At 44.8% G+C, this 21,337-nt stretch overlaps 1 protein-coding gene across 4 annotated transcripts in view; it reads right to left on the reverse strand.

Annotated features, from left to right (window-relative positions):
- FAR1 (fatty acyl-CoA reductase 1) overlaps window positions 1-21,337 on the reverse strand; it is a 185,656-nt gene that overhangs the window by 56,637 nt on the left and 107,682 nt on the right. For all 4 annotated transcript variants that reach the window (XM_068261228.1, XM_068261227.1, XM_068261225.1 and 1 more), the window contains 2 exons: window positions 2,887-3,064; window positions 842-886 (listed from right to left, as the gene is read on the reverse strand). In XM_068261228.1, the coding sequence (XP_068117329.1) occupies window positions 842-886; window positions 2,887-3,064 (223 nt within the window). The remainder of the gene's footprint in view (window positions 1-841; window positions 887-2,886; window positions 3,065-21,337) is intronic.

A 21,337-nucleotide genomic window follows, 5' to 3' on the forward strand; every position in this document is an offset into this window, starting at 1 on the left:
TAGGGCAGAGTAATCAATCTAGCTTTTAATTTAGCCTTAACTAGCCTACTACGGAATTGAATATGCAGGTAATATTGCATTCACCTCTTTTTATTCACACTATCTGAGAGATCTTTTGCTACTGTCTCTCTGACACAATGCAATTTGTCACAATGTTTTATTTCATGTTTGATGCTTTCTGCCTTTGACTAGTGTAGTCTGAATAAGGTGGAGCCTAACCACTCCCACTTTTGAATTCAAAAATGTTATAAAGTTGGTGCTGGCCGCCTGGTCGCCTTTCTCCCCTGATGACGCAAGATTGCGAAACCGGTCGGGAAGGCGACACCATTTTATTTGAGGTCTTCTATTGACCATTTTATGCGCGCTACTTTTTCGGGGTTCCCAGTGCACGGGCCCCGTATGTGAGTTTTCCTTGTTATGTAATAAAGACGGTTTACACTTAGATGTGCCGTACATCTCTTTCATGTCACTATCCTACTGGACTCCCCTTTGGTGAGTCTCTGCGATCTCAGGATATCTACTATATTCCGGAGGAATCTGTAGTGTGCAACATCGCTGGTGAAACGACACCATTTGAAAGTTCTGCGGACCACCTATCAAACTCGTTTACAACCTTATAATGTGGGTTGTTGGAATCTGGTAAGCCTTGCTTCTTTACCCTTTTGTTCGAAGATCCTGTATACCAAAAAATGATGAAAGCTGTATTACTATAGACCTGCGCTGACTTTATATATTCATTGCTTGTGTGGACTTTTGGACATTGTCCTTCTCGGCTGCGGTCGCCTTCTGCCTTGGCGCTGACACTTGTTGTTTAGTATACAGGTAGTACTTGCCAACTTACCGCAATGAACAGACCACTCGGACCATTGAAATTATCAATCCAGCCCTGTTGATAAGGAAAAGAAGAGCACATTCAGTTTTAATCCATTACTGGCCAACTACAACCTATCAGTCACAGCAAAGGAGGCTACAGTGGCACTGTGTGAAGGGTAATGAACATGGCTTACATTTTTGGCAGATGTGATCACTGGGAGCAAACCTAGCACCACAGAGTGCCCAGATAGCCATGGTGAGCCAGAACCACTAGAAGAGTATAAGGGGCTAAAAGAGACTGATAAAAAAGCTAAATAGAATATTCCCTTCTTAAAACAAAAAAGTATTTGCAATAATTCCACGCCTGTGTGTTTTTCCATGATGCATCACTCCTGAAAATCATCAGAACCGCTAGTGTACAGCAGCCTATTGCGGATACATTTTGAAGAGCCACAGCAATCAAACATGCATACAGCCGTTTCAGAGTTTTGCTCATCACTGCATGACATGGATTAATATGGGTCTATGGGATAGGGCTCGGCACAAACCTAGCTTTGATCTACTGACTTCTATATGGCAACTCGTAAAAAAAAATAATTTATTGATATGGAATATGTGTGTTTTACAAAGTTGCTGCATTGCATAACCAAGTCATCACTTCTATATTTGTGGTTTCCAACTGATTTATGCTCATCTACTGCTAATTATAAAGTATAAGGGAGAATCTTATGGAGAAACTGGTTCATTTTGGCAGAGGTCCTTTTGACAGGGTTATTGGTGGCGCAGTTATCCGCCATCTTAATCCCAATAGGCAGGGAGAAGGCCGATCTGATGCAGTGGCTGATGCAAATGAGGCACCATTTGCCAATTTTAAGGTTCACCTTTCACTAACTGTTGCTGGCCATCACATTTTCCCTCCCATTTCAGAGTCTTTGCAAGGAAGTTCACTGAATTTTGCTTGGCACTGTGGGTGCACCACATAGATTCTGTATGGCACTGTTGGAGCACCATCTCAGCCACATGCAGTGTGATCCAGTTTTCAGAGTGTATGCATTTTAGTAAATCGCAAGGACGCTTATTTTACTATGTAATTGCAATGCTGTTCCCACTAGTGCAATCCAATTATCTGCAATAATGCAATAAAAAAAAAAAAAAGAGCTGCTTTTTGGTGGTTGTACCAAATTGGATTCACTAATGCACTATGGAAACCTATAAAAATGCACAGGAAAACATGTCTGCCCTTAGTGAAAAGCTGCCCTTATCCTTTCTTCATTAAAGTTAATTTTTTTTTTCATTTTTTCCTCTACTTATCAGCATAAAAGAGTGTCTGCTGAGTGGTGGAGTTTAAGGCTTTAGATGATCTGTGCTCGTTAAGCTCTCACTATGTAAGTTAAAGAACCTCTGTCGCGACATTCTTAAAATTTAAAATGCATGCAAACTTACAAATAAGAAGTAAGTTTCTTCCAGAGTAAAATGAGCCATAAATTACTTTTCTCCTATGTTGCTGTCACTTACAGTAAGTAGTAGAAATCTGACATTACTGACAGATTTTGGACTAGCCCATTTTCTCATGGGAGGTTCTCAGGGTTTTCTTTATTCTAAAAAGCACTTGGTGAATCACAGTTGCTCTGTCCAACTGACAAAAAAGTGAGCAGCAAGCAGGGAGGCTGGCCAGCATCTTTGTATAAATCCTCTTCAGGGAATGTCTTTATAAATAATAAAGGTTATGCTGAGAATCCCCCATGAAGAGATGGACTAACCCAAAACCTGTCGGTATTGTCAGATTTTAACTACCTACTGTAAGTGACAGCAACATAGGAGACAAGTAATGTATGGCTCATTTTACTCTGGAAGAAATGTACTTCTTATTTGTATGCGTTTTAAATTTTAAGCTTTTCGTGACAGTTCCTCTTTAGGCAGGGAACAGAAGGGTTGTCATGGAAAGAAAAAAAAAAAAAAAAAAGATCTACAGATAGGTATGGAAGTAGAGCAAAGTCAATTATTTACTAAACACTCCAGTGGACGATAAAGAACAGGAACTGTAGAATAACCAGATAGACAGGTATGACTTACGGGGAACGGCTCCTTCCAGCTTGCTCCAACAATGGATGGTCTGACAATGGCTATGTTCAGTTTATTTCCCTCCTGCTGAACTATGTACTCTGCCATGGCTTTTGTGTATGTGTACGTGTTCGGCCTGTCCCCTAGCAGCTTCGGGGTGATGTCATTCACAAGGCTATTGTCCATCCACCTATTAAACATAACAAGATTGGTTTTGGTTATAATACAGGAGATGTATGACTCAACAAGATCATGCTGTGTATTTTCAAATGTATTTATTTTTACAAGCAGAAAAGGTTTGTATTTCAGACATATTTCAATCTATTGTGAAAATATTAAATGTTTACTCACTACAGTACTATCGTTCTACTGTACACTCAGGGCCCATTGCTGCCGAACATGAATCTGCAGAGTTTCTCTGAATACTAGAGGGGCGGGAAACGCTGCCTATCTAATTAGTGACATGCCGTCCAGACTGTACTGTGGTGCGAATCTGAATGGTATGCTGCAGATTTCTGCAGCCCTCAGCTGAATCCCTAAAGATGTGCATGACATGGCTTAGCGATTCCAGCTGCATCTGTGCCGCACTACGGGGGCCACAGCCCAATCAGAAACGCCCCTGCAGCTCCTAGTGGAAACCAATGCCAATTTGGAAAAGCCCGTTTGAAATTAATGTGAGAGAGACCACAGGAGACTTGTCACTCTACAGGAATACACAGAGAAGGAAGTCCAGAGAAAACCGGAAGGACCAGCTCACAGAAGACGCTTCATGTCCCCAGGCCACAAAGAAATAGGACATAGATGGCAATAGGACCCTTTAGAGGTTCTAGCTCTTCCATATATTGAAAACAAAATATAAAACCAGGAAAAAAAAATAAAGAACACAGCGAACCCTGAGTGGAAGTGAGAAGGGGAAATGTTTTTAGTTTCAGCTGTTATCACAAGTCTTCTGTAAAGTCCAAAGTGTCCAGTCATGCAGGAGGCACTCACTTCCACTTCTGCTCTGCACAAAGCTCCAGGAGGCCAGTGCCACAGATTTCTATGGTCTCTACAGTACTTGTCTCTAGAAGGGCCATACACGGTGTGCAAGCAGAAATGCGATGGAAGCATGTCATCATGGCTGCTACAAGGAACAATGTGGCAGATTTTAAAAGACAAGAGTATTAACCACTTAGCAACCTCTGCCACGCTTATCTACGCCCCTTTAAAATTCACCTGAGTCACAGGGGCGTAGAAAAACAACTCCTATTTTCCAGCTGTGCGCGATCGCGTCCACGCGGGTACGCGTTGGGCTGCTGCTGGTCCGTGATTGGCTGATGTGAACATGTGTTCACAAAGCCAATCAAAGTGCTTACATGTATGAATGAGCACTGCCAAAGCCAATGACAGTGCTCATTCATTCAGAATGTGTGTAAACATTGTATCAGTCACTATGCTGTTACAGTTACTGAGATCACTTGTGAGAGGATCTCAGATAACTAATTCAGAGTTAGGCCTAGTGCACACCAGAGCGGTTCTGCTGCGGTTTGCGATCTGCTTGCGGGTGCGGATCCGCTAGGGCAGGGGTCGGCAACCCGCGGCTCCGGAGCCGCATGCGGCTCTTTTTCCCCTTCGCCGCGGCTCCTAGGCGGCTCCGGAGTGATTGGATGTGGCGCGCGTGGTTGTCGCTGGCCGACAGCCTATCAGAGAGGCCGCCGGACCAGCGCAGTGCAGGGCTTCGGGCGGCCATTTTCCCGTAGCCCTGCACGTGACGTAGGAAGTGACGTAGGAGGAGGATCGTGGGAGTTGCGCGCCACAAGGTCGGGACCGGAGGTCGGGACAGGAGGAGATCGTGACTAGGTGAGTAAGTGGTTTTTTTTTTCAGATTCTGCTTAAGCGGATTGTGCATATGGGGGTCACATCTGGTGAAGGCTTGTGCATATGGGGGTCATATCTGGTGAAGGCTTGTGCATATGGGGGTCATATCTGGTGAAGGCTTGTGCATATGGGGGCCATATCTGGTGAAGGCTTGTGCATATGGGGGTCATATCTGGTGAAGGCTTGTGCATATGGGGGTCATATCTGGTGAAGGCTTGTGCTTATGGGGGTCATATCTGGTGAAGGCTTGTGCATATGGGGGTCATATCTGCTGAAGGCTTGTGCATATGGGGGTCATATCTGCTAACGATTTGTGCATATGGGGGTCATATCTGCGAAGGATTTGTGCATATGGGGGTCATATCTGTTAACGATTTGTGCATATGGGGGTCATATCTGTTAACGATTTGTGCATATATTATGGGGGTCATATCTGCTAACGATTTGTGCATATGGGGGTCATATCTGCTAACGATTTGTGCATATGGGGGTCATATCTGCTGAAGGATTGTGCATATGGGGGTCATATCTGTTAACGATTTGTGCATATATTATGGGGGTCATATCTGCTAACGATTTGTGCATATGGGGGTCATATCTGTTATTGATTTGTGCATATGGGGGTCATATCTGTTAACAATTTGTGCATATATTATGGGGGTCATATCTGCTAACGATTTGTGCATATGGGGGTCATATCTGCTAACGATTTGTGCATATGGGGGTCATATCTGCGAAGGATTTGTGCATATGGGGGTCATATCTGTTAACGATTTGTGCATATGGGCTTCATATCTGCTAACGATTTGTGCATATGGGGGTCATATCTGCTAACGATTTGTGCATATGGGGTCATATCTGCTAACGATTTGTGCATATGGGGTCATATCTGCGAAGGATTTGTGCATATGGGGGTCATATCTGTTAACGATTTGTGCATATGGGGGTCATATCTGCTAACGATTTGTGCATATGGGGGTCATATCTGCTAACGATTTGTGCATATGGGGGTCATATCTGCTGAAGGATTGTGCATATGGGGGTCATATCTGCTAACGATTTGTGCATATGGGGGTCATATCTGCTGAAGGATTGTGCATATGGGGGTCATATCTGTTAACGATTTGTGCATATATTATGGGGGTCATATCTGCTAACGATTTGTGCATATGGGGGTCATATCTGTTAACGATTTGTGCATATGGGGGTCATATCTGTTAACGATTTGTGCATATATTATGGGAGTCATATCTGCTAACGATTTGTGCATATGGGGGTCATATCTGCTAACGATTTGTGCATATGGGGGTCATATCTGCTGAAGGATTGTGCATATAGGGGTCATATCTGCTAACGATTTGTGCATATTTGTGCCCTGAGATTTCTACTTATGTTGCTGTTTTCAACCCCCTGGTAGGCCAGCCATGGATAAAGGCAAGAAGAGAAAAATTTCTGAAGAAAACAGAGTGTTTAATAATACGTGGACAGAATCATTTGCATTCTCTACTGACGAGACTGGTTTACCAGTATGCTTAATATGTGGTGAGAAATTAGCAAACCACAAAAAGTCCAATGTTGCAAGACATTTCCAGAATAAACACACAGCCTTTGCTGAAAAATATCCAGATGGAGATGAGAGACGAAAAGCTGTTGCAGAACTTGTCAGGAAGGTTAATACGAGCAAAAATAATTTCAAGAAGTGGGTGAAGTCTGCAAATACCACAACATATGCTAGTTTTGTGGCCGCTCAGGAAATAGTCAAGCACGGGAAGCCCTTCACCGATGGAGAGTATATAAAAGAAGCATTCATTAATATTTCGGAACATCTATACATGGACGTCAAAAACAAAAATGAAATTGTGCAGAAAATCAAAGACATGCCACTCTCTGCGAAGACTGTCAAAGACAGAACCCTAAAAATGGCAGAAAACATTAGCAAACAGCAAATTCAAGACATTAATTCAGTTATGGCATACTCCATTGCCTGTGATGAGTCCAAAGATATTGGTGATATTGAACAAATAGCACTGTTCTGCCGATATGTGAACTCTTTTGGGCCACAGGAAGAACTGATTGAGCTGATACCACTAAAAGACCAAACAAGGGGTGAGGATATCTGTAAGGCTGTCCTGGACGTTTTAACTGCTAAAAAAATAAACACTAACCACCTGGTCTCCGTAGCTACTGATGGGGCACCGAGCATGAGAGGAGCACAGAAGGGCTTCGTGGCTCTACTGCAGAAGGCGTTGGGTAGAAGGCTGCTATCATTTCATTGCATCCTGCACCAAGAGGCATTGTGTGCTCAAACATTTCCGCCGGAATGCACAAAAGTGATGGATGTGGTCATTCAGATTGTAAATAAGATAATGGCAAGAGGCTTAAACCACCGCCAGTTCCGTTTGTTATTGGATGAGGTTGAAAGCAAATATTCTGACCTCCTGCTCCACAACAAGGTCCGTTGGCTGTCCAGAGGCGAGGTGCTAAAACGCTTTGTCACATGTTTGGAAGAAGTAAAAACCTTCCTGGACAGCAAAGAGCTCACCTTTACTGAGCTGGAACAGCCAGAGTGGCTTGAAAAATTACATTTTATGGTAGACATGACAGCACATCTAAACACGCTAAATACAACCCTTCAGGGGAAAGGAGGCACAGCCCTGCATATGCTGGAGGAGGTTATGGCATTCGAGCGCAAGTTGACAGTGTTGGTCAAAGATTTACAGAGAGGCACACTGTCTCACTTTCCCTCTTTGAGAGAGTTCAAACAAAGTCATGATACAATCAATTTGGAATATTTCAAGTCTGCAATCACTGCAATGCAAACTTCATTTGGGAAACGATTCTGTGAGTTCAGAGAGGAAAAGGCCACATTAGCCTTCCCTGTCACTCCCCTGGAGATTGATCCATCCCTATTGAATATGACTGCATTTGCAGGTGTAAGTCAACCTGATCTTGAGATGGAATTGGCCGATATAGCCGACAAAGATCTATGGGTGTCCAAGTTCAAATGCTTGACCGCTACTCTTGAGGATGTTGCCCGTCAGAAGGCCATTCTGGCTCAGAATCATAAATGGACTGATATTGAAAACCTTCCCAAACAGGACAAACTTGTATTCGAAACATGGAATGCCATCCCCAACACTTATATAAACATGAAAAAGTATGCATTTGGAGTGCTGTCGATCTTCGGCTCCACATATGTATGTGAGCAGGTCTTCTCCAACATGAACTATATTAAAAACAAACATCGATCACGCCTCACAAATGACAGCTTGCAAGCCTGTGTGAAAATGAAGGTGACGTCTTACAGCCCTGATGTGCAGACCCTGTGCACTGAGGTTCAGGAACAAAAATCCCATTAACCAGGTAGATTAAATATTTTAATTAGCTATTAATGTGCAAAAATATATATTTTACATTAAGTGACAAAGTCCTTTTTTTCTTCAGATTGACAGCTAACTGCATGATCCTGTATATAGCATTAAGGTAAGAAACATATGCAGTGTTAGATTTGTTTTATAAAGGTTTTGCGGCTCCCAGTTTTTTTCTCTTTTCGGAAACGGGTCCAAGTGGCTCTTTATGTCTTAAAGGTTGCAGACCCCTGCGCTAGGGTAATGTATTTCAATGGGCTGGTGCACACCAGAGCGGGAGGCGTTTTGCAGAAACGCATACTACCGGGCTGCTGCAGATTTTGGATTGCGGATGCGTTTCTGACTCAATGTTAAGTATAGGAAAAACGCAAACCGCTCTGAAAAACGGCACTTCAGAGCGGTTTGCCAGGCATTTTTTGTTACAGTAGCTGTTCAGTAACAGCTTTACTGTAACAATACATGAAATCTACTACACCAAAACCGCTTCACAAAACCGCAAAATGCTAGGTGAAACGCTACAGAAAAAGAAAAAGCGTTTCAAAATCTGCTAGTATTTTGCGGATCTGCTAGCGGTTTTTGGTGTGCACCAGGCCTTAGTGAGTGATCAGCATCAGTGAGGTTTTTAAATATAAATTATACCCCCATTAAGCCCATTAACCCTTGCCTCCCTGAAATGTTAAAATTGCTGTGGTTTTTAGGTGAAAAACCCTGTGGTTGAGAAGTGGTTAAAAGCATTCTGTAATCATAATCTTGAATGAAAAAAAATGTAATCCTGTAACCTGCATTGTTCTCAACGGGCAGTAATGGTGGAGATACTGCCATGGGCCCAAGTACAAATGTTACAATGGACCCCCGCACTGTATGTGTAATAGTTACCACCACCAAAATAATTTCTCCAAAGACAGCCGGTTTGCAAAATTTGCAAGAAGAGGAAAAGAACAGTTCATTAAAGTAGTAAAAAAAAAAAACAGCATTTTTTCTTTGCTCTAAAAGATTATTTACAGCATATAATATACTACCACAATTTTATTTTTAGCAGAGCAGCTTTCAAAGGGTTAAAACACAGGACTTTTTCAATAGAATCCTCCCTGCAGGGAGATCTGCATCCGAATTGGTTATAACATTATCTCGTGTTTACTTAAAGAGACACTGAAGCGAGAATAAATCTCATATCAGTGCTTATATTCAGCAGGGGCATGTGTGCCCCTGCTAAAACGCCGCTATCCCACGGCTAAACGGGGGTCCCTTACCTCCCAAATCCCCTCCGTTCTTTGCGGGGATCTCTTCCGCATTGAGGCAGGGCTAATGGCCGCAGCCATGCCTCACGCGCGTCTGTCAGCGCGTATCTCCGCCTCTCCCCCGCCCTTCTAAGTCTTCCTTCGCTGAGAGGGGCGGGGGAGAGGCAGCGATGCGCCGCTGATAAGACGGCGCTGAGAGGCAGGGCTGCAGCCGTAAATCTACGACCAAGTTGGTCGTAGATTTTGCAGGGGGGGGGGGTAAGGGACCCCCCGTTCAGCCACGGGATAGCGGCGTTTTAGCAGGGGCACACATGCCCCTGCTGAATATAAGCACTGAAGCAAGATTTATTCTCGCTTCAGTGTCTCTTTAATTGTAGCAGAGAGGAATGTAAACATTCCCTGACTGTGTGCAGAAGCTTCTAATCTAATGTGTCCAGAACTGAAACACTGCTCAGAAATCATGACTGGGTACATTACCATATAAATACACCAGTTATGAATAAAATGCAATAGCAGCTTTCAGAGCAAATAAAACTGTACTTTGGGAACTTGTAATTTCTAAATGAATAATAATACTTATGCACACAAGCAAACATGATGGGATATAAAAAGTAGGAAAACACATTTTTATTGAATATTATGTCAGAGTTTAATACTGCTTTAACCCCCCTGCCGGTTTTCCCGACCCAGGCTCGGGGTAAAGAAAAGCTGCTATTATCGTTGATCCCGAGCCTGGGTCGTGGTGATTCACATTTTGCAGTCTGCGCACTCTGCGCAGAGATCCTGGGCTTCTGCGGTGCGCTCCAGGACTAGATCAGCCTCTCATGTCCGGCCCGATGTGTGGCGCTTCCTGGCGCGTCCCCTCCCACGTTCTGCCCCGCCTGCTGCGATGAGCAGCGCTTCTCCCTCTCCTCTGCCCAAGTTCTGCCTCCCTCCCATGTCCAGCCCGATGTGCGGGCACATCCCGGGGTGTCCCCCTCCCACGTTCTGCACCTCCTGCTGCTGTGATGAGCAGCGCTTCCCCCTCCTCTCCTCTGCCCAAGTTCTACCCCCTGTCCTGCCCCCTGCTGCTGTAATGAGCAGCGCTTCACCTACTCTGCCCCCTCCCGCTTATCATCAGTGGTGTGTGCTGCGTGATGATCGTCGGGGGGGAAAAGGGGAAAAAAGTGTTTACCCCCCCCCCCCCCCCCCCCCAAAAAAAAAGTTACAGTGAAAAAAAATTTAAAAGCTACATTATGAGAAACAGTCAAATAAAGTTACAGTACAAAAAATAAAATAAAATTACACACACAGCACGTCACAAACAAGTGCAATGTGTCAATAAAGCTTTGAATAAATTAGCACACATAAATAGATACATACTTACCTCACAGTTATCTGTGGAAGTTTGTCCAGTGAGATTGTCGTCCTTCCAGTGCAATTTTCACAGCATCCATGGCGTCCAAGCGTCTGTGTACCCAAAAAGCTGCTTTACAGCAGCTTGAAAACAGCGACAGTGATTTGGAACAGTTTGAGAGAGTGACAGCGAAAGCTGGAAAAGTTCCTCATTTGACAGTGACACTGACAGTGACGACTCGCTGCTTGATATCAGCGATGTGCGCACTTGGTGCCCTCTTGACTGCAGCACACCTCAGGCAGCACCGCCAAGATTTCCCTTCACTGGCGCGGCAGGATTGAAAGTGGACGTGGACCGCAACGACCTTTTGGCATTCTTGGCGTTATTCCTGACCGATGAGGTCATTGATAAAATTGTCATGGAGACCAACACATACGCGGAGCAGCAGTTGGCGACTCCACAACTGAGGCTGTTGCGAAACCGTAAGTGGGAACAAGTAACCTCAGATGAATTGTGGTTGTTTCTGGGACTGATCATCCTTCAAGGAGTGGTGGGTAAACCAGTCCAGAAATGGTACTGGAGCACCAACCGCTTACTTGCCACTCCGTTTTTTGGCACAGTCATGTCTGAATGCAGGTTTTCGCTAATAATGAAGTTTTTACACTTCGCGAATAATGAGGAGTATGATGAAAGTTCTCATCCTGCCCCAAAACTTTGAAAAATATGGGATGTTTACCAACTCATCCAAAGGAACTTCCGAGAGACCTATGTGCCAGAAAGGGATATCAGCGTGAATGAGAGCTTGATGGCGTAGAAAGGGAGACTAAGCTGGATCCAATATATAGCCTCAAAAAGGGCACAATTTGGCCTAAAGTCTTATAGACTTTACGAATCATCTTCCGGCTATATATGGAACTCTGTATTGTATACAGGCAAGGGTACCCGTTTCAGCCAGACCTTCAGCAACTACGGCATGGCGACATCATCCGTTCTAACACTTATGGAGCCATTGCTGGACCAGGGTTACTGCGTAACTACTGATAATTTTTATACATCACCAGAATTGTGTGATCTTCTTGTACAAAACAAGACCGACTGTTACAGAACTGTAAGGCCTAATCGTCGCAACTTGCCGTCATCTTTTGCCTCTAAAAAACTCAGGCCTGGGGAGATTGTTGCCTGGCAAAAAGGCAAGATGATGGCCTTGCGTTGGAGAGACAAAAAAGATGTCTGTCTCATGAGTACCGTCCATAACGCCTCAACTATTGTAGTACACACAAGAGGTGGCAAAGACATCCCAAAGCCACAGGTTGTTATGGATTATAATAACACGATGGGAGGCGTTGACAAGGCAGACCAAGAGACAACATTTTACCCAGCTATGAGAAAGCAGCAGAAGAAATATTATTAAAAAATCTTCCGCCATCTTTTGGAGCAGTGCCTATGGAACGGTTACGTTTTGTTCCAGAAATACAGCGACCGCCCTGGGCATCACGCAGACTTTATCTGGAGAGTGGTGGAGTCTATCCTGATGAAACATCACATGCCATCAGTGGCTGTGAGGAGACCTAGATGCCGTGCTGTTGGGGTGGTCAACCCGGAGCGCCTTACTTGCCGCCACTTTGTGGAGTATGTCCCACCAACTGCAAAAAAGGCAACACCCACAAGGATGTGTGTGGTGTGCTGCTCAAAAACAGATGACAGTGGCAAAAAAATCCACAGGGAGACCAGGTACCACTGTCCTGACTGCGATGTTGGACTATGTGCAGTCCCCTGCTTCAAAATTTATCATACCAGGGATGTGTACTAATTTTTATCATTTTTTTTAGCATCCAAAAATATCTGTATTGTATATACGAGTAATTCTGCATGTTTTATTATTTGCATAATTTTTTCATGCAAAAAGTATGAATTTTTGTGTTTTGGTTGTTTGCATTATTATTTCCTGCAAAATTTTTTTTTACCGTACGGTATATGATTGAATTATGCAGCAGAACTGCAAAAAAATGAATTGAATAAATGTATTATGTTATACGGTAATAAAATGTAAGTGAGTTTTTGTTACAGTATTGCACTGGAAAAAGTAGCTCTAATGGTGTATTTATACCAAAATTATTTGCCTTGTTATTAGTAAAGTATCCCTAAGAATTACAGGCCAAAAGATTACAGCAAATGTTCATGGAAAAAATTGCCCCACTTTTAGACCCTAAAATCTAGAAAGAATCAGAATGCCAAGGAGGTTAATGACTACAAAGAACATATAGAAGTGATCATTAACCTCCCTGGCCGTATGCAGTTTTAGAGGCTTCGTCCGTGGGAGGATTTTTTTAAATAAAAGTTTCCCTATATGCCTAAGCTAACACTTCGCTTGCTAATTATGTCCCCCAAAGCCCTCCGGCAACCAACTAAACCACCCGATCGCGCAGGTAATATTTACCCCTCCACGATCCCGCAAGAGCCGCAGCTTCACGATCCAGCTGCACTGTCGCCATGGCGATGATCGGATATGACGTCATGCGCAGTCCCGATCCTCCCCATAGCGAAGCCTGGAGCTGATTGGGAGGCTGCACCATCGCGGGATCCCTGGGGGGTACGTATACCAGCGGTGATCGGGGGCGATCGGTGGGGACCGGAGGCACTTGGGGACATAATTAGCTAGCGAAATGCTAGCTAAAGACTATAGCACAAGTTTTATTTTAAAAATCCTCCCGGGGCCATGTGATCCCCTGCGGCGGCTAGCCCGACACTGTGCCGGGCTTACCACCAGGGAGGTTAATACTTGAAGACCTATAAAGAGCTATTGCAGTAACTAGAGGAGGGTCCCTCATGTCCATGGGCACTGGAGAGGTCTCAATCTCAGCCACCCCTATTGCTATGCTACTGGGCCTAATGAAAAGGAGTCTGCAAAAGAGACTTTTCACCAAATCTTTACAAATATGTTTTGTTTTTTGCAGTGACATCAGCTTGTTAATATGGATAGCCCTGTCTAGGAGAACTCATGGAGAAGCATGTGATCAGTTTGATCATCTCATAGATTTGTAAGGTTCTGATTTGTTGTGATGACTTCCTGGTTTAAAGTATACCAGAAACAAAAGAAAAAAAAGTTTTATACCTACCTGCGGCTTCCTCCAGCCCCCTTCGACCTGATCGCTTCCTCGTTGTGTTCCTCCGCTGCCTGTAGACTCTGCAATCCGGCCCGTATATTGGCAAGTCTGGACCAGTCGATGCAGTGCGGCCAAGCTCGCCCCCCTGTCTCGCTCACGCGGCTGGGAGCGTTTTGTGCCTGTGCAGTAGTACACAGAGTGCCCCGGTGACGGGAGCATGATGGAGGAGTGCTCGCGGCCGGGACGCGCATGCGCAGTATGTCCCAGACTCCCGCAGTTACCGATCCAAATTGAGGACATCGAGGGACTAATCAGCATGAAGGGGACTGGAGGAAGCACCAGGTATGTATAAGACTTATTGCATCGTCTCAGGTTTCCATTAACACACAATAATGACTAGTCAATCAGAACCTTACAAATCTCTCAGCTGATCACATGCTTCCCCAGGAGTTCTTCTAGGCAGGACCATCTCTACTTGTGAAGACGTTTACACCCAGACAAAACAAGTCTGCCATTGACAGCCAGCAAATGACCAGGAGAAATCATTTGCCAGGAATGGACTTTATCAGGCTTATAGAGTTTATAGCGGACATCTCCCATAAATATACATGGCAGCACATTTTCTGTTTTGCATTACAGGTCTACTTTTAGGCTAGATTCACACTGGGTGCTTTTTGCCGGCGATCAGCAAAGTGCTGCTGTATGAGCAATCTTATGAGATTACTCACTCTCTAGTGATTGTCGGAATTCACTGCATGCTACTTGCAGAATTTTCCTGGCGACTGCATGATTTTCATTCACTGGAATGAGAATAGCTAAACGCAGTCGCTGAAAAATTGCAGAATACTGCAATGAAAAATAACGATCGCAATAGTTAGCCGACTACACTATCTTGCCAATGATTTGCGTGTGTAGTTACCATTACAAAGTAATTACATTTTTTGCATTTCAGAATGTTGTGAATAATGATGCAGCAACATTTAAGGAGAAACACAAACAGATGCATCTAGGTAAAACAAAGCTCACCGAGAGCCACTCAGTAGGGCTGGTTCACACAAGGATCGCAAAACACAATCGCCTATTGATTGCACTTTTGCAGGGTATATTTTCAGCTATTGTGTTTTGTGATTCCCGTTTGTGGGAACAAGGATTGCAATATAATCTTGGCAAAGCGCTGAAACGCTGCTGCACGAGATTGTTTCACTGCCAGTAAAAGGTGCTACACCCTTCATGTGTAGCAGAAAAGCACCCCAGTGTGAACCCAGCCTAAAAGTGCCACCTCAGAAGTGAGGTATTTGCTTTGCAGGCACAGTATAAAGGTCAGGTGTGTCTGTGAAAGAAGGGCTGGGCAGAAAAGCTCAGCTGAGGTATGTGAGAGGCTGACCAGAAAAAACTAAGCCTTGAAAGCGTTGCGTTTCATTATGGTTGTATATACAACACAAAGGGTGTGACACCTCTTACTGGAAGTGAAGCAATCCTGAAGAGCATTTGTACACGTTAGTAAGTCACATCCTATTACATAAATATTGCATAATTCTGTGTGAAAATCTGTTCTTCACAGTAATACTCGGCTTTCATGCTAACTTGTCAGAACTGTCATCACTTGCAGACTGATTCCACAAGTTGGCTGAAACTGCTGCGGTTATACTTGAAATTCTTCCTTCCAGTAGGAATTTCAGGCCTACATTACACCGATGCGTGTGCGGGACTAAGTTTAAGGCTGTAAATCTTTAACAGCAAAGAAGAAATGCTAGGTTTCCTCCAGTCACTCCAGCTTGCTCCTATATTCCGAAACATAAAAATAAGTTAATTCGCTTTCACCTGAAGACTGAACCTAGATTATGATAAACATATAACTATGGTAGGGATTAGATTGTGAGTCCCTCTGAGGGAAAGCTAGTGACAAAGACAATATACTCTGTACAGCGCTGCGGAAGATGCTGGTGCTATGCAAATACTAAATAATAATAATCAGTATTATCACGTAAACACAGCTCCCTTCCAGTGTCAGAGCAAATCTGGTCAACTGAACAAGTTCAACCTGCTGCCAATCAATGCATTAGAGCAGGTGATGAATATTAATACTGATAATTAATAATAAAGGCTTTGACTTTGTGCTGCTAATTATCCCTGCAGCATGACAGGTGTTTGGAGCACTATTGCCATGAGACAAAGCTTTGGATCTCTTCCCTCACTGGACACTGATATTTAAAGAAAAAAAATATTTATCAGCATTGAAGTAAAAACACACCTGCGCTGCATAACACCGTTAAAGAGAAACCAAGAATTGAACTTCATCCCAATCAGTAGCGGAAACCCCCTTTTAAATGAGAAATCTATTCCTTTTCACAAACAGATCATCAGGAAGTGCTGTATGACTGATATTGTGGTGAAACCCCTCCCACAGGAAACTGTAAGGACCATGGTCCTGGCAGTTTCCGGTCTGTGAACCTCATTGCATTGTGGGAAATAGCTGTTTACAGCGGTTTCCAACTGACAAAGAAGCAGCATCTCCTTCCAGTGACATCACCTGCCAGCAGTAAAAATGTCACCATGTGATAAATGTCAGAATGTAAATCAGGTTGAGGAAAGATTTTACAATGGGCAAACACTGACTAAATCATTTGTACATAATTATTGTAAAAATGACAGTATTTTTCGGACTATAAGCCGCTCCGGACTATAAGACGCACCTGGTTTCAAAGGACAAAAACCATAGTAAAAAAAAATAAGCTGGTGCATCTTTAGTGCTAGGGCATCTAATGGTCCTTCCCCACCCCCAAGCTGTCTATCTAAACTACACTGCCCAGCTAAACTAACCCCTGCTGCCCCACTAGCTACACTGTCCCCACAACCGATACTAAGCTACACTGTCCCCACAACCGATACTAAGCTACACTGTCCCCACAACCGATACTAAGCTACACTGTCCCCACAACCGATACTAAGCTACACTGTCCCCACAACCGACACTAAGCTACACTGTCCCCACAACCGACACTAAGCTACACTGTCCCCACAACCGACACTAAGCTACACTGTCCCCACAACCGACACTAAGCTACACTGTCCCCACAACCGACACTAAGCTACACTGTCCCCACAACCGACACTAAGCTACACTGTCCCCACAACCGACACTAAGCTACACTGTCCCCACAACCGACACTAAGCTACACTGTCCCCACAACCGACACTAAGCTACACTGTCCCCACAACCCACACTGTCCCCACAACCTACACTAAGCTACACTGTCCCCACAACCCACACTGTCCCCACAACCTACACTAAGCTACACTGTCCCCACAACCTACACTAAGCTACACTGTCCCCACAACCTACACTAAGCTACACTGTCCCCACAACCTACACTAAGCTACACTGTCCCCACAACCTACACTAAGCTACACTGTCCCCACAACCTACACTAAGCTACACTGTCCCCACAACCTACACTAAGCTACACTGTCCCCACAACCTACACTAAGCTACACTGTCCCCACAACCTACACTAAGCTACACTGTCCCCACAACCTACACTAAGCTACACTGTCCCCACAACCTACACTAAGCTACACTGTCCCCACAACCTACACTAAGCTACACTGTCCCCACAACCTACACTAAGCTACACTGTCCCCACAACCTACACTGTCCCCACAACCTACACTAAGCTACACTGTCTCCACAACCTACACTGTCCCCACAACCTACACCGTCCCCACAACCGACACCGTCCCCACAACCGACACTGTCCCCACAACCGACACTGTCCCCACAACCGACACTGTCCCCACAACCTACACTAAGCTACACTGTCTCCACAACCTACACTGTCCCCACAACCTACACTAACCGACACCGTCCCCACAACCGACACCGTCCCCACAACCGACACTGTCCCCACAACCGACACTGTCCCCACAACCGACACTGTCCCCACAACCGACACTGTCCCCACAACCGACACTGTCCCCACAACCGACACTAAGCTACACTGTCCCCACAACCTACACTGTCCCCACAACCTACACTAAGCTACACTGTCTCCACAACCTACACTGTCCCCACAACCTACACTGTCCCCACAACCTACACTAACCGACACCGTCCCCACAACCGACACTGTCCCCACAACCGACACTGTCCCCACAACCGACACTGTCCCCACAACCGACACTGTCCCCACAACCGACACTGTCCCCACAACCGACACTAAGCTACACTGTCCCCACAACCGACACTAAGCTACACTGTCCCCACAACCGACACTAAGCTACACTGTCCCCACAACCGACACTAAGCTACACTGTCCCCACAACCGACACTAAGCTACACTGTCCCCACAACCGACACTAAGCTACACTGTCCCCACAACCGACACTAAGCTACACTGTCCCCACAACCGACACTAAGCTACACTGTCCCCACAACCGACACTAAGCTACACTGTCCCCACAACCGACACTAAGCTACACTGTCCCCACAACCGACACTAAGCTACACTGTCCCCACAACCGACACTGTCCCCACAACCTACACTAAAATCTATTAACCCTTTGCACTCTCGCATGCAAATGTTCAAACAAATGCATTCACAGATTCACTCATCCAGGCACAACTGTTATCCCTACAACTAAGTTAAATGCCGGGGTTTTAGTTCACAGAAGAATGCATTCTTATGCTTAGTCACCTATACTGCGCAGAAGTACCCAGGTAAACATAGGTGTCCTAACTCTGGCCCTGTAACATGCATAGTGCAGACATGCAAACACATTCATTGCATCAAACCTATCAATGGATTAGGAGCACACATCCTGACGTCCTCTCCTGGGACAGACAGTGCATCTTACCAATCGCACAAGGGAGCTAACGTTATGTGTCCATGTGCACCATGGAATTTCCGTTATGCTGTAGTCCGTAAATGATATGATGTATTATGTAAAAACAGAACTCCAGCTGAAACGTTTTTTTTTTTCGTGCAGATTATAGGAGGAGACTTGACCTTTGCCAGGCTTTAATGGTTGAGTCCCAAAATGTGAAAGATTTACACTCACTTCTTGCCCTACAGGAAAATGACAAGCCAATAAAAATCACCTAAACTTAGGGGAAATGCCACCTTTGGTATCTGGGTACCAGATGATTAGGTGAACTTATATAATTGCATGTCACTTGGTTTCAGTTTTCCTTTGCTATTAGTACACTTATCAAACAGGTGTGCGTGACCTCTTCAACTAACCCCTGTGCCCAGATTCAGCAGCTTATTTTTACACCTACTGCCACACAGGCTGAAAGAAGCAGTAATTATAGAAGGCTTGGCCTCGCCGTTAGATTCCCTCCCGTCAACAGTTCGCTGTATTAATTCCCTCTGGCATTATGAAAAGAAGCCAAGAAAGGCATAGCATGCAATTAACTCGCTAAGTCACCTTTGTTCTAAGGCTGAGGCACTTGTAAAAACCTCTATGAAAATGATATAGGGATAGGAACATGCTGGCTTCCTTATGGATGTGAGCTGCTGGGCCGGAGCGAGTTGGCATGAAGCAGAATCCTCCACGCACGATTTACATCAAGGCTTAGCGTGCAATTGATCTATTTCTGAGACTAACGTGCATATTTCCATTGTCACCAGAATAGTAAATGTGAAGCAAGGCCATAATGATAGAATGCTATAAGCAATAGTAGAGCTATTTCATGAAGGTAGCACATATTTCACATACAAACACTGCTTTAAGCAGTTAAGGAGGACGCTAGTTGAAATCTACTCCGTCTTGATGCTGATGTGGCTGCCAGGGTGTAGATTTCAGCTCACCGACGCCACACGTTCTTAACGGTCCCGCCGATCGCGTCGTTCTCTGCCCGCCGCAGCTCACTCACTCTGTAACGGCAGAGCCCTGTGAGCCGGTCAGGAGCACATTTCATTGGCTTCTGACCCTGTCTATCAATGTAAGCAACTCCCATTGGCTTACACTGATCGACACGGTCAGGAGCCAATGAAAGCGGCTCCTGACCGGCTCACAGGAACTCTGCCATCATAGAGATGGCAAAGTGGGTGGCCTGAGGTTCCCGCCGTGGACTGTGGTTGTGGCGGGTATGTGTGGCGATTCATCGGTATTCTGACGTTTCTTGTACTAGCAGTCTCTGGTGCTTAAGGAGGCATAGACTGCTGGTACTTAAGTGGTTAAGTAAATCACTGCATATAAAAATGTCAACATTTATAAGATTTACAGTGTGCGATACTTAATGCCCCCAATTTTTCCCCCTATTTTTTTTTCTTTTGCCACCTATTAACCTCTAATGTAATTAACCACAATGCCTCATCTACGTACCGCTGCAACTCTCTTGGTTCCAAAATCACACCTCTCCCAGAAACGTTTTGTTTTGTGTTTAGACTGACTTTGCAGTGGTAGGCTGAATTTGACACAGAAACCCAAGTACTGTATAAGAATTTTTCAGTGGGGTAAGTTTAGTCTGTGTAATGCTGTTGGTGCAATGTGGTTAAAAAGTTTTCTTTTTAGCTCGGATCTGCTTTGAAGAGGAGCTGTCAGCAATCTGCATTATTTAAAATGAAATAAATATGTCAGCATATCCCTCAGTTCAAGTGTGTTTAAAGTTGAGCTATCAGCCATACTATATCAGAAAAATACTTGCTCTACTTACATAACATATGTATTGCACTGTCCACGTTTTGATTTTAGTGATTTTTATACAGTAAAAAGAGAAAATCCTTAGCATTTCCAATTTTAACTATGGCTATTTTTAAGCCAATCCTGATGTAATTTCCTCCCTTACTCTCCTCTGCCTGATTGTATATGCATTGCCCGCCCTCCACTATAGAAAGTGCATTGTCTCAGCATGAGAAATATTGGCGAATCAGAGAGGAACAGAGGTGTGTGTGTGTGTGTGTGGTGTGTGTGTGTGTGGTGTGTGTGTGTGTGTGTGTGTGTGTGGTGTGTGTGTGTGTGGTGTGTGTGTGTGTGGTGTGTGGTGTGTGGTGTGTGTGGTGTGTGGTGTGTGTGTGTGTGGTGTGTGTGTGTGTGGTGTGTGTGGTGTGTGTGTGTGTGGTGTGTGTGTGGTGTGTGTGTGGTGTGTGTGTGTGTGGTGTGTGTGTGGTGTGTGTGGTGTGTGTGGTGTGTGTGTGTGGTGTGTGTGTGTGTGGTGTGAGTGTGTGTGGTGTGAGTGTGTGTGGTGTGGTGTGTGTCGGGAGGGGGGGGGGGGGGTTGGAGGGGGGACACAAGAGGGAAAGAGGCTTCAGCCAATCTGGCTGCATTAGTTAAAGCGGATCCGAGATGAAACACTAACTATAACAAGTAACTTGTCTATATATCTTATCTAAAGTTTAGATGGTTTACACAGCAAATCTAGCTGCAAACAGATTTAATAGAATATGATTACCGTATTTTCCGCCATATAAGACGCACTTTTTCTCCCCCAAAAATGGGGAGAAAAAGTCACTGCGTCTTATACGGCAAAGGCAGGGAATCCCAGAGTTCCGATCGCCCGCCGTTACAAACCGCCGACCCGCCGCATCATCGGGGATTCCCTGCATAATCCCAGCCGCA

Source organism: Hyperolius riggenbachi, chromosome 11 (genome assembly GCF_040937935.1).
Source record: "Hyperolius riggenbachi isolate aHypRig1 chromosome 11, aHypRig1.pri, whole genome shotgun sequence".
NCBI lineage: Eukaryota > Metazoa > Chordata > Amphibia > Anura > Hyperoliidae > Hyperolius > Hyperolius riggenbachi.